General features: G+C 54.3%; 5 protein-coding genes across 5 annotated transcripts; 3 read left to right on the top strand and 2 right to left on the bottom strand.

Annotated features, from left to right (window-relative positions):
- Window positions 1-64: 64 nt before the first annotated feature.
- On the bottom strand, window positions 65-3,563 carry MYCGRDRAFT_75608 (uncharacterized protein; the record flags this gene model as incomplete). Its single annotated transcript, XM_003849368.1, has 2 exons — window positions 65-3,102; window positions 3,155-3,563. 2 exons carry the CDS (start codon window positions 3,561-3,563, stop codon window positions 65-67), a joined length of 3,447 nt encoding a protein of 1,148 aa, XP_003849416.1.
- Window positions 3,564-4,738: 1,175 nt separating this feature from the next.
- On the top strand, window positions 4,739-5,921 carry MYCGRDRAFT_95765 (uncharacterized protein; the record flags this gene model as incomplete). Its single annotated transcript, XM_003849636.1, has 2 exons — window positions 4,739-4,942; window positions 5,085-5,921. 2 exons carry the CDS (start codon window positions 4,739-4,741, stop codon window positions 5,919-5,921), a joined length of 1,041 nt encoding a protein of 346 aa, XP_003849684.1.
- Window positions 5,922-6,295: 374 nt separating this feature from the next.
- On the top strand, window positions 6,296-8,029 carry MYCGRDRAFT_75604 (uncharacterized protein; the record flags this gene model as incomplete). Its single annotated transcript, XM_003849637.1, has 3 exons — window positions 6,296-6,559; window positions 6,617-7,063; window positions 7,127-8,029. 3 exons carry the CDS (start codon window positions 6,437-6,439, stop codon window positions 7,847-7,849), a joined length of 1,293 nt encoding a protein of 430 aa, XP_003849685.1.
- Window positions 8,030-10,507: 2,478 nt separating this feature from the next.
- IDI1 (IDI1, isopentenyl diphosphate:dimethylallyl diphosphate isomerase) lies at window positions 10,508-11,499 on the bottom strand (the record flags this gene model as incomplete). The annotated part of the gene is made up of 1 exon (XM_003849367.1): window positions 10,508-11,499. The coding sequence occupies one exon, from the start codon at window positions 11,461-11,463 to the stop codon at window positions 10,669-10,671; it is 795 nt and encodes a 264-aa protein (XP_003849415.1).
- Window positions 11,500-11,754: 255 nt separating this feature from the next.
- MYCGRDRAFT_47838 (DNA replication licensing factor MCM6) lies at window positions 11,755-14,719 on the top strand (the record flags this gene model as incomplete). The annotated part of the gene is made up of 3 exons (XM_003849638.1): window positions 11,755-12,020; window positions 12,073-14,542; window positions 14,600-14,719. The coding sequence occupies 3 exons, from the start codon at window positions 11,755-11,757 to the stop codon at window positions 14,717-14,719; spliced, it is 2,856 nt and encodes a 951-aa protein (XP_003849686.1).
- Between the last annotated feature and the right edge of the window lie 1,230 nt (window positions 14,720-15,949).

The following is a 15,949-nucleotide window of genomic DNA, read 5'->3' as shown; positions in this document are numbered from 1 at the left end:
GCATCTACTCAATGCGCCAATTAGCCTATCAAGAATTGACAAGCAGTCTGACTGCTACCGTCTGCTACGCCCTCTCCCTGCCCTTTCCTTTGCCCCGACCAGACGCAACCGGCAGACCTGGAAACGGCTCGCTCTCTTCTAAAGACCGCCGACTCTGCTCCTCGGCCAGACTCAATTGCAAAGCAAAGTCCAGATCACTCATCTCAGCCTCTTTGCTCTTGCCAGCCAATCGCGGCGACGACTTTGCAGATGGAGCCTTCTTGTTCCTGGGCTTAGCATGACGGATGGGAATGTCGTAGCCAGCTCCAGGAGATGCAGCCAAGCTTTGACGGATCGCCTCAGCAATATCAGCATCCAGCTCATCGTCCGTTCTGGGAGCGACCTCGCGAGGAGAGGGAGATGCTGGCGTTGCATCAGCTGTTGACCAGTTGCTTTGACCGATACTGCTGGCCGCAGTGCTAAAGGCGGTGCTAGCATCTGATACCCGTCGTCTGCTCTCTTGCTCCAGCGTTTCTTGACTAAGCATGGCCGCATACGCAAGCATCTCCTCTTCGCTGCCATCAAGGAGCTCTGTACCGAACCTACCCGCGAAGCGCTGAGCGTCCTTCTGTCGCAGCTGCTTCTCGCGGTCCAGCTCGAATTTCTCATTGGCTATGTAATCCTTGAGGTTGGTTCGTGTCGCGCCAGAGAAGCGCTCGCCACCATTGTTGCTGCCTCGCTCAGATCGACGGAGCCGACGCTTGTGCGACTTGTACTGATCGGCGGCAGACGAGCTGTACGACCAGTACCGAAGCTGATTGCCAAGCGAGACCATTCCTCGCAGCACTGTAGGGTCTGGATCCAAGCTCAACGCTCCAGCAGCGTACATGTTGATGCCAACGCCCTGGGCTGATGCCTGGGCTTGGACCAGTCGACGACGAGCGCGGGACGAGAATCGCGAGTTGAGCGTTCTGATCGGCTGCGTGTCTGATGCTAGAGGATCCCACGCCTGGACAAGACCATCGTTGCCGCCGTGAACAAGATACAAAGACGACAGAGCCAAGCAAGAGATCTGCGGAGAATCCGTGTAGACGATCCGAACAGGTTCCAGCATATTCGTCGCCTCGACTGATCGCGACACTGGGCCACGCATGTTCCATAGCAAGACTGTACCAAGCTTCGTGCCGACGGCGCAAAGGCGTGCACGTTGACCTGGTACGTCCGCGGCATTGACTCCAGGCTCCGTGGCCGATATTGGGGTGAGCGAGGGCGAGGATGCTGTGGACATGCCAGAAAAGCCCAGCAGAGGATCTTCGGACATGGTCTGGGTTGCAAATGTGGAGTTATCGACAGCAGTGGTCAGCATCTGGACATTCTTCAGCCCACCGAGAAGAAACTCCGATGTGCGCCACTCTTCGGTCATCTGACGAGGTGTGGCAGATCCGTCGAAGCCATCTTGCGAAAGATTATCCTCGAGGCGGTCGAAGGACAGGCTCGAGGTAGGTGCTAGCGCAGGAGATGTAGTACCACCAAAAAGTGACGGCGGAGTAGATGGTTCAGTGCTGCCGGCAGTCAGTGGAGGGGTGGATGCAGTGTCCGTTGATGCTTTTTGCAGGATTCTGCATCGCGTGTAGCGCTTCACGAGTGGAGTGCTCTCCTCTTCAAGCCCACACTCAAACACAACCACATTCTCGCCTGCGTTATTGCCGTCGTCTCCCGCGAAGTCCACTTCGAGCCTTCTGCGCATATCCCAGCCAACGCATGTTCTTTGGAAGTCTTTAGGTTTCCGAGAAGCGAAGTCCTCAATCTCGTGCGTCTCAGCCTTAGTCTGCTCCTTGCTGAGGCACATGCCATTCCAGGATGATCGCGGAGAATAGCTACCATCGACGCCAGAATCGGCGTATGGGTCCAGCTTTGCAACGCGCCGACTTGGCTCGATCGCATTCCAGTATACGGTCCGGCCAGAGGACCAAGCGGTGCGCTCAATCATCTCGTCGTCCATACGAATACTACGATCAATATGTGGCCGCTTCGGAAATTTGGTCAGGTAGAATGCTTCGCCTAGAGCATTGAGCACCACAGCCCATATGCGATTCTGAGCGTATCGTTTCAGGCTGTATTCGTTATCAACCACAATCGCAATGATGGGCACGCCGGGACTCAAAACCCATCGAGCGGTCATTTCGCCGCGTCCGAAGCGCTGGTCGCGGTGATTGCCTGCATTGATGGACCCAAGGCTGTAGGCAGTAAGTACACCCAAGGATGATCCGCACATGATGCCGATCAAGCCTTCGGACAAGGCAGGTATCGCAGGAGACTTGGCCAGCCAAACAGAGGTGATGGCCTCGTTGGACGACAAGAATTTTGGGATTCCAAGATCCGGCTTCGACATTGCGGAGGAGAATGTCAAGAAACGCCCACGCATCTCTTCGGTAGAACGGTAATATGTCATGCCTCCGGGTGATCCTTCACCAAAGACCATACCGTACGGCTGACTCACGTCCATGACGTTGGGCACACCGATGACTTCTCCCGGCCCGAGTCCGTACTGCGAGTCTCCTGGAAAACGCTCCGCAAACTGGAGAAAAGTATTGGGATCCGAAAGTCCCCATGGGTCGACTTTGGCGGCACTTGGGTCGCTGCTAGTCGCGGTGCCGTAATCATCTGCACCGTGAACGAATCTCGGGAAGCGTTTGTTCAGCCCGCTCCCATAGGTTGCGTGCAAGTGATTAATCGATGTCAGCAGCTGGGAGCTGTACATTGTAATTGGTGCTGAAATAGCAGCATGACCCGAGCGTGGAGTATGGGTAGACGCAGGAGCAGGCACTGGCTTGCCGCGAGACAAAGACCTCAAAAGCCGTGTTCGCATGATGTACTCGCTTCTCCAAGATGCGAGCGCTGTGAGACGCGTGAAGGCGCGTTTCTCTGATCGCACAACGGCTTGGTCATCGTCGGAATCATCCTGCAGCATCGCATTGATAGAGTCTGGGCCAGGAAAGTAGTGCGCGAAAGCTGTTCGCCACGCATGGGGTCCCGTCACTAAGTCGTGAAATCGCTTGGAAACAAGAGACATGGACGCCAGATCGGAAGGAGTCAGATGCGCCAAAGAGTGCGTCAAGATCTCTGCCTTACGTTAGCGACGGTCTATTGTCCGTCCTAGGCACACCGAGCTTACCATTCGGCAAGTCCTGAATTGGCGAGCGTTTGTCGTTTGGACTTCGCGCCTTCTTGACCACTTCAAACACAGGCCCTTCATCTTTCTTTCGAGCAGACGGTGTCGCAGCTTGCTCATACTCTACAATGCGATTGTATGCTGGTGGCGAGGGCGTGTCCCGTATGTTCAATCCTCGGTTCTCAGAAGATGCCGCGGCGCCGATATCTTGCAACGAAGCTGCAAGTGCTGCGTCGAGGGCAAGCTGCTCGGCAGATATTGGCGACTCTGCACCAACATCGTCTGTCGGAGACGGGTTGCCCTCTGGGCTGCCATCGTAGTCGTGGATGCCATGCTGGGAGGTTGATGTCGGGGTTCGGGGCGTGTTTTCGGTGACTGCTGTTGTGGAAAGCGCCTGGGACTCGGATTGCATGTAACGGTTGTTGGAAGTTTGGAAGATTCGTTCACTGAGCCAGATGTTCCTGGATCAGTCAATGCGCGCGAGAGGGCTTGCGAAGGCGTGTAGCGTGGTGTTGATGTGCAGAAGGGGAAGCAATCTGACGCGGAGGAGGATAAAGATCGGAGTATGTCGGAGCCAACGCCGCTTCGAAGATCTTGCTCAGGTAAGCGGATTGGAAAGAGGAACGAACCTCACCTTCATCCGACCTGGCTTCCTTCATCAACATTTTGAGTACACAAACTCTGCCAAACGGTGATTCTGGACTGGAATTGAATGTGGCTACGATTTGTACCCACTCGTCTCACTGTAGAAGCCGCGAACAGATCTTACAACAAGAGATGCCATCGTGAAGGAGAGATGGCAACACAACCACGATGGCTGTCTTTGCAGCCACGCACAACCGGATGAGGCTCGAAATGTGAGACCGCACACATATCCAAGCAGTACAGCCGTAGGGCCTCTGAACAGGGGTAGCATCAAGTCTTACCCACGACATGACCTATGTGTCTTCAGAACGACTTCCACTGTGCGAAAGGTGAGCCTCAAAAGCTCGCTACGACAGGTGAGCGACGTAAAATGGAGACATCGCAATGCTTTCGCAAGTGGCTCTTGCTCGCATTGGGTTTGAGTACAGGCGCAGCACTTCGGCCTCTCGCCGGTCTCGCGTCCGATCATCTTCCTTCGGTCACACTCTGCTCAGAGCTGACAATAGACATCACGTTCCCGCTCGACAGCGCCCAGCTGGCGAGGACGGTGACTTCACATGCCCAATAACAATTGAGACGGTCAACCACCAAATCAAAGCCCAAGGCATATTGTTGCCTACAGGACCTCTCCGCATTGAGTCACTAATTCACGAATCCCCATGTCAGGTGCTGCGAATTAATTCGTGCCACGAGCCATCTATAGCTACGATTGTCGCAAGTATCTCAGCCTCCCTTGAGACATCAACCTTCCACGTTGCGACACCACCGCCACCACCACAGCACCATCGCCGCCCTCAGCGCACGACACCGGATGAGGACATTTTCGCGCATTTTCGGCATCGCGCAAATTACTACCCTTGAACTTTACCGAGCGTGCCGCGGAAAGATATGGCTCGGGGTATTATGAAAGCTCTCAATCTTGATAGTAGCATCATCGAAGCCATGGATCGCCTCAAACAGCAGGAGCGCACAGTGCTAGAGGAGGAAGAACGCGCGGAGGAGTACTTTGTGGCCGCGAAAGAAGCGCTGGAGAAGGCGGAGAGGTGGAAGGAACGGGTTGCCGGACAAGCAGAAAGGAACCTCGAGTTGATATTTCAAAGGCGCAGAAGTCTGGAGCTCGCAACGAGTGCCGAAGATCCTGCGAATGTCGGCAGACTGTTAATTCCGCTTGGCGAGTAGCGAAAGACAGTATGCTAGGAGAACAGGTTGCTAATTTCTTACAGATCTTGAATTTGCCGGGAATCCTGAGATAATCCCGAGAGCCGTATCGCCACTTCCCACGACACAGATATCCTTGAAGGAACGCGCACGTAAAGACAATCGCAAAGGCATGGCCAGGCCGATCAATGTAATGAGTGCACTCAGGGGCGGGCAAACATCCCGAATGTTCGATACACGCGATATGCTTCCTGCGAAGGCTAGGGAACGCAACAAGGCAGACAGCGTTGCAAGCGTTGACACAGAATCGTTGGAGTCTATCGATGGGAACGATGAACGCGAGAAACAGACATCGGTCAACCCTGACGACGGCCAAGCTGAAGCTACGGACATGGTCAGCCCACAGATCTTAAGAGCCAGGTCCGAATCGCTGCTCAGTGAAATTGCGGTCTTCCGGCCCAGCACTCCCACCGAAGTCGAAAAACGGGATAACAAGGATGCCACCATACCAGCACCCAGCGTTGGTGCACCGTCTGTACTCGACGAGAATGAGGCGTTTCCACCGTCGATTGAAGCGGAATCCGCGGATGATAATTCGGACAGCCAAAGTGAAATGGACCCACCTTCAAATAGAAGAGATGCTTCTCTCGAATCAACATGGGCAACATCAGAAGGCGAAGGGCTCTTCGTGAGCGAGGCTAGAAGGCCGAGAGTAGTCTTAGCGGAAGGCACCATTGTTGGCCATGGTAAGGAGACCTCACTGCCGACTCCACGGTCCCAGTCGCCAGTTCTGAAGGTCCAGCCAGGTCCAGTAAAACGACCATCCGGAAAGCCTCATACGCCGGGACGAAAGCGTAAGCGCAATGTCGAAGATACTTCGTCATTACCACCACCACCAACACCAACACCACGACCGAAGAAGAAGAGAAAGGCCAATCAGACAAAGGCTAGCAAATGGCCAAGATGAAGCCGCCACATCGATCGGTTCAGGCAATCGAGCTACTCTGCGAGCTGCGGACATACATGCGTGACTGTCAAGCTCTCGGGAGTTCGTCCACCACCGAAGTCGCGCAGGTCAGATTTCAACACACTCATCGCTTTGAGAGGATAGATCGCCAGGAAAGGGAGTTGTTGTACTTGCGCGAGAGGCCTTTCTGCAGAGTGAAGGTAGTGATAGACACTTATTTAGTAGGATGATTCTGTTTGAGATACACCTTCGACCGCGATTCTGTTGCGTATACCTTGTCACGATCATGCTGTGAAATGCCATGACGATTGGTGTAGTTGACTCAGTCGAATAAAATGTGCATAACTTCTCGAAAACATACACCTCCGACAACCGCCAAACTGAAGACTATACGTCCCTTGAGACTGCTTGCAGGAGCTTGCAGACCCGTTCAAAGGAAATCAAAGTTCAATACAATCCGACTTTCAACCCTCTTCGAACCCGTCCGAACCTTTCAAAGCACTCGACCATACAACATGGCTGCCACACAGCTCGACGACAAGGCGAAGAGCTTGATCGCAAAGTCCTTTCCACAGGCCAATGGCACCGATGAGACCGACCCCGTCAAGCTGTCATCCGCGATCTTCTCTACAGCCGAAGTATGTATGCTCTGACCTTAGTCTGCTCTGCCTCCCAGCATTGACATATGATCATAGTATTCCAGCGCAGAAAAGGCCGAGATCGAACAATGGCTCATCACCTCCTCTCACGTCGCCTCCCCTTCCGAAGACAAGGCAAAGACTGCCGAACGCCTCTCCGCCCTCAACACCCACCTCTCGACCCGCACGACACTCCTCGGTGCAAAGCCCAGCATCGCAGATGTAGCCATCTATGCACGCCTTGCGCCTGTAGTGAAGGACTGGACACCAGAGCAGCAAACCGGCGAAGCTGGCTACCATCACATCGTCAGACACTTGGACTTCGTCCAGAACGCGCCTCTGTTTGGTCTGAAAGTGGAGGACAGCGACAAACTTGCCATTGATCCTACAAACGTTGTGGCAGCGATCAAGCCAATCGATGCAAAGGCCGAGAAGGAGCGCAAGAAGAAGGAGAAGGCAGCAGCAGCAGCAGGCGCAGATAATGTCGCAGCAGTAGGGGGCACAGTCACATCCGCCGCGAGCGACAGCACGAAGTCGGCCGAGAACGCAAAGCCGGCGAAAGAGAAGGTCAAGGAGACAGGAGAGAAGATCGCCGCAGCTGTGGGCGCAGCGGTACCGGGCGAGAAAAAGGAGAAGCCAAAGAAGGAGAAGCAGCCGAAACCACAGAAGAACGCTCCAGCACCAGACAAGCCGTTCTCGCCTGCGCTCATCGATCTTCGAGTCGGACACATTCTCAAGGCTATTCAACATCCGAATGCCGACTCACTATTCGTTAGCACGATCGCTGTAGGCGACCCACCCGGCACAGACAACACCTCCGAGTACGAGGGCAAGGTCGTGCGAACGGTATGCTCGGGCTTGAACGGACTGATACCATTGGAGGAGATGCAAGGGCGCAAGATCGTGGCTGTGTGCAACCTCAAACCCGTCACCATGCGCGGTATCAAGTCAGCTGCCATGGTTCTCGCAGCATCGCCACGTCTCGCGGAAGGCGAGGTTGACAACCACGCCGGGCCCGTTGAGCTCGTGAATCCACCTGAAGGCGCGGAGGCCGGCGAGCCGGTGTACTTCGAGGGATGGGAGGGCGAGCCAGAGGCAGTACTCAACCCGAAGAAGAAGGTCTGGGACGACTGTCAGGTTGGATTCACAACGACTGCGGACAAGGTTGTGGGTTTCGAGCCGAGTAAGGTTGAGAAGCTGAAGGAGAGTGGGAAGACGGAGGTTGCCTTGTTGAAGACGAAGCAGGGTACCTGTACTGTGAAATCATTGACGGGCGCCACTGTGCGATAAGAGCTTGCAGGAGTAGCCTTTGCACAGCACTAGAAGGCGAGAACGTGCTGCTGCGGAGACGGCTTCGAGATCGAGCGATGCGCGGATCTGCTATCAGGACTATGCATGCGAAATTCTGTGCTAGATACGGAGCGACTGCGCCCTTACGGTGTGCACGTAGGAATGCCTGGACATCAAAGAGCCTTGCATGACATGTCCCCACCCGGCACACTTCCCACTCTTTCCCATACTCTCACGCGCTCGACGTCTACCTCCCGACCTTTGTCGGAGACTGAAACGGCAGAGAGGATCGCCTTCTTACAGCCTGGCTCAGCGTTCCATTGTCTCTGCTGACAGTTCTCGTGAGTGTTTTTAGGTTCTTGGGCACTTCAGGTAGTGCTTCGCTCGAAGACATCGGATTCTCCTGAGCCCGAAGAAGCATCTGCGATCCTAAATTCGTGATGTAGTCCCTCGGCCGCCTCTCCGGCGATGTCTCTGGAATGACACTCTCACTGTCGACGACATGAACCTCGCGTCTTTTCCGCGCGAAATAGTCCAGCGCAGCGGTGTCGTGTGCCAGCTGTGTGACCACGCGGCGGCTATTAGTCCTGGGTTGAACAGACCGATGGTTCAGCATACCAGTTGCAGTGCCGAAGTAGTGGCTGTCTTCGGTCGTGACAATGCTGTTTCGACGGGTGTTGGCTGACGTGAATTCTCTCCCAGTCGTGCCGTCTCCAGTGCTGGGAGTGTGGTTTCGGAGAATCGAGCGTGGACGTCTTCCTGAATCCTGCTGATCGGGAGGCGCTCCGAAGCCCCTGAGCAGGTATGGATCGCTGGGAAGGTCTGGCTGTTCTTGCTGTTCGACGAATGGTTCATCAACGATCATGTCGTTCACTTCCATCAGTCTCCGCTTGTTCAGGGGTACTTGAATAGGCCCTGTACCTGGAGTGATGACACGGCGGAAGTCCAGCGTGACACCACCGGGCACGCGCAACGACTTTGCAGACTTCTCGATGCTTCGCATGTTAGGCTCGAGGTGACGGTCGCTACTGCGCGCGCTCTGCGTGCCAGTGTACATGACAGGCGTGCCCGCGGCCCTGGGTATCCTGACAGGCACCGGAAGTCCAGCGGGCCTGAAGTTTGGCTGCATCTCGACCTCGCTTTCGTCAGGTCTACTTTCGGTTTCCTCATTCTGGCAACCTTCTTCGTCTTCAAGTTCACTATCGTCAAGGTCTTGTTCATCGTCACTGTCGTCTGACGAGATGCTGTAGACTCTCTTCGGAGCCGATATTGACGACAATTGATCGAAGACTCGGTCACTGAAAGTGACTTTGCGCTCGTCTGCCGCGTTGTACGGGCCGAAAGGATCATTGTCGTGGTGCTGGTCAGCCACAGCGCATTCGGCCTCTTCATCCAGGTCCTCTTCCATCTTCAGCTCGCAACTGCTGTCTTGAAACTCCACCTCAGGCAACGGTCCAGCCTCCAGTTGGAGAGCCACGAGGACATGTGTCAATGTCTTCCTTACTTTTCGGCTTTTGACTTTGCTCCCGCGGCCTGTCTTGATCTCTGTACTGCTAAAGCCATCGCCAATGATTCGGTCTGTCTTCGAGTCGAAATGAGCCGTCTCTGCTCGTCGCTTCTTTCGCAACTCGACAATCGACTTGTGCGTAAACTTTGGAGTTCTCAAGCGCTTTCGGTGAAGGGTCAGAGGAGCCTCCTGCAACTGCTCCTTATCGTCATCTGGCCGGTGCGTTTGTCCATGAGCTGGACTAGAGGTGTCTGCAATAGGGTCCGGAGCCCGCACCGTCTCAACGTCCGCGCCTTGTTCGACAGTGTTCTGCTGAATTGGACTTGGAGGTGAAGCGACCAGTACCAGCTCATCAACTGGCAGGTGACGTCTCGGCCTGTCCGGCTTCGGTCCTGTATGTTTTGCCACGGTTCCTGGTTGCGAGATCGGGTTCGGCGGAGGGCCGTCCACGTGTTGTGATCGAGTTGGCGACACGTGCAGGGCTGCTGTGGGCCTTTGTGAGATGTCTCGAGATCGCTGAGCAGTGTCATTCCATGCGGCATGTTTCTGGTCTTGCAGAGGAAGTGATTTGCAAGAGGGCTCCCGCGGATGTTTCGTCTCTCGACCTCTTTGTAGTGGCTTCATCTTACTCGGCCGATGGTGCATGTCTTGGCCGTTCGAATATTCTTCAATTGGACTCGCATTGGGGCCATTGTACACAGCCTCGAGCTCCTCTTCGGATAAAGGAGGGTCGTCAGGGCCAGGTTCCGGTACAGACCGCTTTTCACGTGGTCGGCCGCGGCAGACTTCAGGTCGAATATCCTTAGGTACTGGAGTAGGCTCAGAGTGCAGGAAGTGAGTCCCTTGCAATTCGAGCGGTTTGGTTCGCTTTCCGTAGGTGACGAGCGGCGGCTCCGAGCGCGTGCCTGCCGTCGGCGTTCGTTGAGCGAAGCGTCGAATCCGATTTTGCCTTTCTCCTGTCTTGAACATGGTTCTGGCTCATCTTTGGGAAGCGAGTGACGGCCAGGATGAGATTTTCGATGTGTTTGTAAAGTGAAGTGAAGTGAAGATGGGACGAGGTGAGGTCGAGATAAGTTCCAGGCGGCCATTGCGTAGGAGAGGAAGGAGCATACCGGGCGAGCACAATTTTCAACGTCGGGACTTCGCAGATGAAGAGCATAAGATTCCCGTGTTTCTCGTCCAATACTAGGTCTTGGGATATCATGCAACAGAACAGAATGAACTCAAAACCATGTCTGGGTATCTGTGCCATGTCCGTACTCGAGAGCGACTTCTCCAACTCGTTGCCCACTCAATGCAAGAACTGCTACATCTACATGCGACGGATCTCAGTCTCGCCCTTGTATTTGTCCAGTCCTCCATTCAGATTCTGCCACCACTCGAATAGCATGCTCTGGCAAATGAGCTTGAACCACGGAGTGAACTTCAACGAATCATCCTTGAACATATCCTTCAGCTCATCTGCCGACACGTACTTGGTCGCCTGCACCTCGTTCGGATTGATGTTCAAGTCCACATCCGCCTTGATAAACAGAATGTAATCAATCTCGTGCTCGCCCCACTTTCCATCGCTGGGTGCGAGGTAGTGTATCCGTGTGAGGAAGTCGAACTTTTCGATCGGCACCTGCTCCTTCTTGATCCCAAGCTCTTGATCAAGCTTCCGTTGTGCTGCTCGCTTGACACCAGCCACAGCAGCCTCGAGGGTCGCACCAGTCTCGCCGGGAATGCCTAGCGGGTGAGAGCAGCATGTGTTTGTCCACAGGTCGGGAAATGTGATCTTTTCTGAAGCGCGTTGTTGCAGGAGGAGGCGATCTTGCGAGTCGAAGAGGAAGACGGAGAATGCGCGGTGGAGCAAGCCCTTGTTGATGTTCTCCATGAGATGGCATACTTTCTTGCTCGCACTGCCAATTGGTGCGTCGTCCTTATCCAGCACAATGCACACCTCGTCCATTAATCGAATCTGCTCTTCATCGTAGCCAGCGAGATCTTGGTCTTGAGTTGCTGACCGGTTCTGGGTCGCGAGGCTCGTGTTGATCTCGGGAAATAGCTGGAGGATTCTTTCGGTGTATGTCGGTTCGGTCTCTGTCACAGTCATGGTGGAGCTCATTTCGGCGGTGTTCGGACGTGTTGCGATTGTGAAGATGTCGTGCCAGGGTAAGACGAAATCATGCGACTTTCCAATGGTCTCCTCTTTCTTCAAAACCTCCACTGGACCCTTGAGGAATGAGAATCGTTCTAGTCCCAAGCTGGTTAGATGCCACTCTACGCGTAAAGCGGGCAGTCGCGCGCGCGTCTCGTGTTTCTCTTCGTCGTCTTCTGTCGCTCCAATTGATCACTACCAAAATTTCAAGACACCTCACTCCCACAATTTACCATGTCGTCTCCTCCGGATGCAACGATGCGGTCAGACGATACGCCCAGAGAGCCACGAAGCGATGCGACAGCAGGACGAAGACGACAGGCTCGCTCCTCATCCCGTCCCAGAGGCCCGCCCTCAGTGAGCACCCCGGGCATGCACAGCGAGATCGATGGTTTCGCAGATGATGAGGTCGTCGGACGAAGAGGATTGAGGCGAACGATGCTGCCGGGTGCTCAGGATGTTCCACGAGTTGTTGATACCACCGCGGAGACTTTGGGAATTCAGTTTGAGCGCTTCCTGGAAGAGTAATGATCCAGCGAGCCTGGTCGTGAGAGAGCAATGCTGACTGATGTACAGTTTCGTAGAAGATCCCACACCATCAGCTGGACCGACCTCAAGTGCGGTGACCTCGGACAAATACTACATTGCGCAAATCCACGGAATGGCTCAGTTCGGGCTTTCCACGCTCTACCTCGACTTCACACATCTGATGGACCACTCGACAGGCGTACTCGCTCAGGCCATCCAAGACGACTACTACCGCTTCAACCCGTACATGCTTCGCGGGCTGAACAACCTTATCGCAAAATACGAGCCAAACTACTACAGAGCGCACAGACAGCCAGGCTCCACAACAGCGAGGACAGACACATCTCTTGCTACACAGAGCCTGAGCGAGGAGCAGAATATCGAGAATAAGACTCCAAACCAGCAAACGGACAAGATTTTTACGATTGCGGTGTACAACTTGCCATTGGTCTCACGCGTCCGCCAGTTGCGGACAGAGCAGATTGGAAAACTCGTTTCCATCTCCGGAACTGTGACGAGGACATCAGAAGTGCGACCCGAGCTGCACTTGGCGACATTCATCTGCGAGGCCTGCAACAGCGTCATTCCCGATATCGAGCAGATCTTCAAGTACTCGGAACCTACACAATGTCCCAATGTGACTTGCATGAACCGACAAGGCTGGCGGCTTGACATCCGGCAGAGCACATTTATCGATTGGCAGAAGGTCCGGATACAGGAGAACAGCTCGGAGATTCCGACAGGCAGCATGCCGAGGACAATGGATGTGATTCTCCGAGGAGAAATGGTCGACCGAGCAAAGGCCGGCGAGAAGTGCATATTCACAGGCACGCTGATTGTTGTGCCGGACATCAGCCAATTCCGAGTGCCAGGTGTGAGACCGCAAGCCGTGCGCGACACACAGGCACCTCGCGGAGGTGATGTCGGTGGTAATGGAGTGAGCGGACTGAAGGCACTCGGTGTGCGAGACCTCACGTATCGAATGGCATTCCTTGCAAATATGATAACGCCGGACACATCTACGCAAGGCCAGCGAGCGACGCAGAACCTCAAGGGCCAGGCGAGCAGCATCATGCAGTCTTTAATGCAGAGTTCAGATGCAAGCGACGAGACTGGCGAGAAGGCACAACAGGAGTACCTCGACACCCTCACACCAGCCGAGATTGACGAATTGCGACAAATGGTTCAGTCAGACAACATTTACATGCGACTTGTAGACTCCCTTGCACCCATGGTTTACGGCCACACGGTTGTGAAGAAGGGACTACTGCTGCAGCTGATGGGAGGCGTGAGCAAAGTCACCCCAGAAGGCATGGCACTCCGTGGAGACCTCAACATTTGCATTGTTGGGGACCCCAGTACCAGCAAGTCGCAATTCCTCAAGTACATCTGCTCGTTCATTCCTCGCGCGGTCTACACGTCAGGCAAGGCGTCCTCGGCGGCTGGTCTGACGGCGGCTGTGGTCAAGGATGAGGAGACTGGCGAGTTCACTATCGAAGCTGGTGCGCTCATGCTGGCTGACAACGGGATCTGCGCCATCGACGAATTCGACAAGATGGACCTTGCGGATCAGGTCGCCATTCACGAAGCCATGGAACAGCAGACCATCTCCATCGCAAAGGCCGGCATTCAAGCGACTCTAAACGCTCGCACCAGTATTCTTGCGGCAGCCAACCCAGTCGGAGGCCGTTACAACCGCAAGACCACATTGCGAGCAAACATCAACATGAGTGCACCGATTATGTCTCGTTTCGATCTGTTCTTCGTTGTCCTCGATGAATGCAACGAGCAGGTCGACGAGCATCTAGCGAAGCACATTGTCGGACTCCACCAGCTGAAAGACGAGGCCATCGAGCCGGAGTTCAGCACCGAGCAGCTCCAGCGATACATCCGATTTGCGCGTCTCTTCCAACCCACCTTTACCGATGAGGCAAAGACTTTCTTGGTGCAAAAGTACAAGGAGCTCAGGTCTGATGATTCGCAAGGAGGCATCGGCCGGAACTCGTACCGAATCACCGTGCGTCAATTGGAGTCTCTCATTCGACTCAGCGAGGCGATCGCAAAGGCCAATTGTCTGGACACTGTCACACCTGTCATGGTCGATGAGGCTTTCAAGCTTTTGCAGCAGAGTATCATCAGTGTTGAGAAGGACGATGTCGAGTTTGAAGAAGAGGAAGACGCCGCTACTGCTGGAGCTGCCGATCAAGATGGCGACGAGCAGATGGACAATGATGCAGAGCCAGGAGCTGACGAAGACGCACCTGCATCAGTCCGTGCTTCACAGACGCCGGCTCCAGCACCCCGACCAAAGACACAAATCAAGTATGACGACTTCATCAAGATTCACAACATGCTGCTGCGGAGGGTCAATGACGATCAGACCGCAGCGGAAGATGGTGTCGAGGAGGAAGACCTGCTGGTGTGGTACTTGGAGCAAAAAGAGGAGGAGCTTACGAGCCAAGAGGACATGGAGGACCAGCGAAAGCTGGCGAAGAAGGTGCTGAAGAGAATGGTCAAGGTGAGTCGCTTGTCAATCTTTCCTGGGTGTTCGCTATCATGCTGACTTCTATCTTAGGACAATGTGCTACTGCAAATCCGCGGCGAAGGCCTCGCAGACGAAGAGGGCGAGGGCCTGGAGCAGAGCAACAAGGTCGTCTATGTCGTACATCCCAATTGCTCGGTGGATGACGTGTAAGTGCTTCATGATTCGAGATTGGTTACAGGCGTCTACGGTTGGCCCGATGGCATGGGCCAGGAGTTTTGGAATGACAGTGCTGGAGTTATGGAGACACGAATTCAATGTGAGAAGGTTTCGACAGCAAAGTGACATAGTTGATCAACGATTATAGTGAGCACCACACCACCCAGCCACCCTAAAATCTTCTCAAACCCGCGAAATCCGTGTGAATGCTTCCTGAGTCGAGACCGATCACATGGGTCGATGGACGAATCTGAGGGCACAGTTGGGACTTCAGCAAAGACGAGTGAAGTCATGGAGACATGTGGACTGCTTCATGGTTCGGGAGAAGCTTCAAGCGTTGATGGATGACTCTGAAGCCATGGTTGCGAGTCTCAAAAAAGGGGAGTGGATTCAAGCAGCTAATATATCTCCTGGCCCGAGGCTAGTCACAGGCGTCGACGAACGAATGGGCAGCATGGATTGGGAGTCCTGGAACGAAGAGTGGAAATGGAGGAGACACACATACGCTTCATGGTCCAAGGTTAGCTCCAAGCGTTGACGAAACTGAAGGCAGGGCTGGTATTCCCAAGATGGAGAGTGGAGTCCTGGGGACAAGTATATGCTTCACGATTCGAGGCTGATTCGAGGTGTTGGTAGATGCATTCGACGGCATGGTTTGAATTCCCGAAACGGAGATTGGAGTCCTGACAACTAGTATATGCTTCACGATTCGAGGTTGATCAGAGGTGTTGATGGACGGATTTGAATGCATAGTTGAGAGTCCTGGAACAGAGAGCGAAATGGAAGACACGAATACGCTTCATGGTGCAAATTCAGCCTCGAGCGATTGTGGACGATTCTGAAGGCATGGTTGGAAGTCCTGGAACAGAGAGCGGACCACGGAGGCACATATGTGCTTCATGTTTTGACGTCAATCTAAGACGTTGATGAACAAGTTTGAAGACATGGCCGGAGCTTCTGGTACGGAGAGCGGACCATGGAAACGCATATTTGCTTCATGGTTCGAGGTCAATGCCAGACGTAGATGGACGCATTCGACGGCATAGTTGCAAGTCCCGAAATGGAGAGCGTGTTATGGAGACACATATGTGCTTCATGGTTCAAGGTCAATTGGAGGCGTCGATGAACGAGTCCGAAGGCAGGGTTGGTGTTGACGATGCGGAGAGTGGATGGAGAGGCGAGTTCAATGTGAGAAGTTCCAACCGCGAAGTGACATTACTGATC

This window comes from Zymoseptoria tritici, chromosome 9 (assembly GCF_000219625.1).
Source record: "Zymoseptoria tritici IPO323 chromosome 9, whole genome shotgun sequence".
In the NCBI taxonomy this organism is placed as follows: domain Eukaryota; kingdom Fungi; phylum Ascomycota; class Dothideomycetes; order Mycosphaerellales; family Mycosphaerellaceae; genus Zymoseptoria; species Zymoseptoria tritici.
This window is presented reverse-complemented; position numbering and strand designations above follow the sequence as displayed.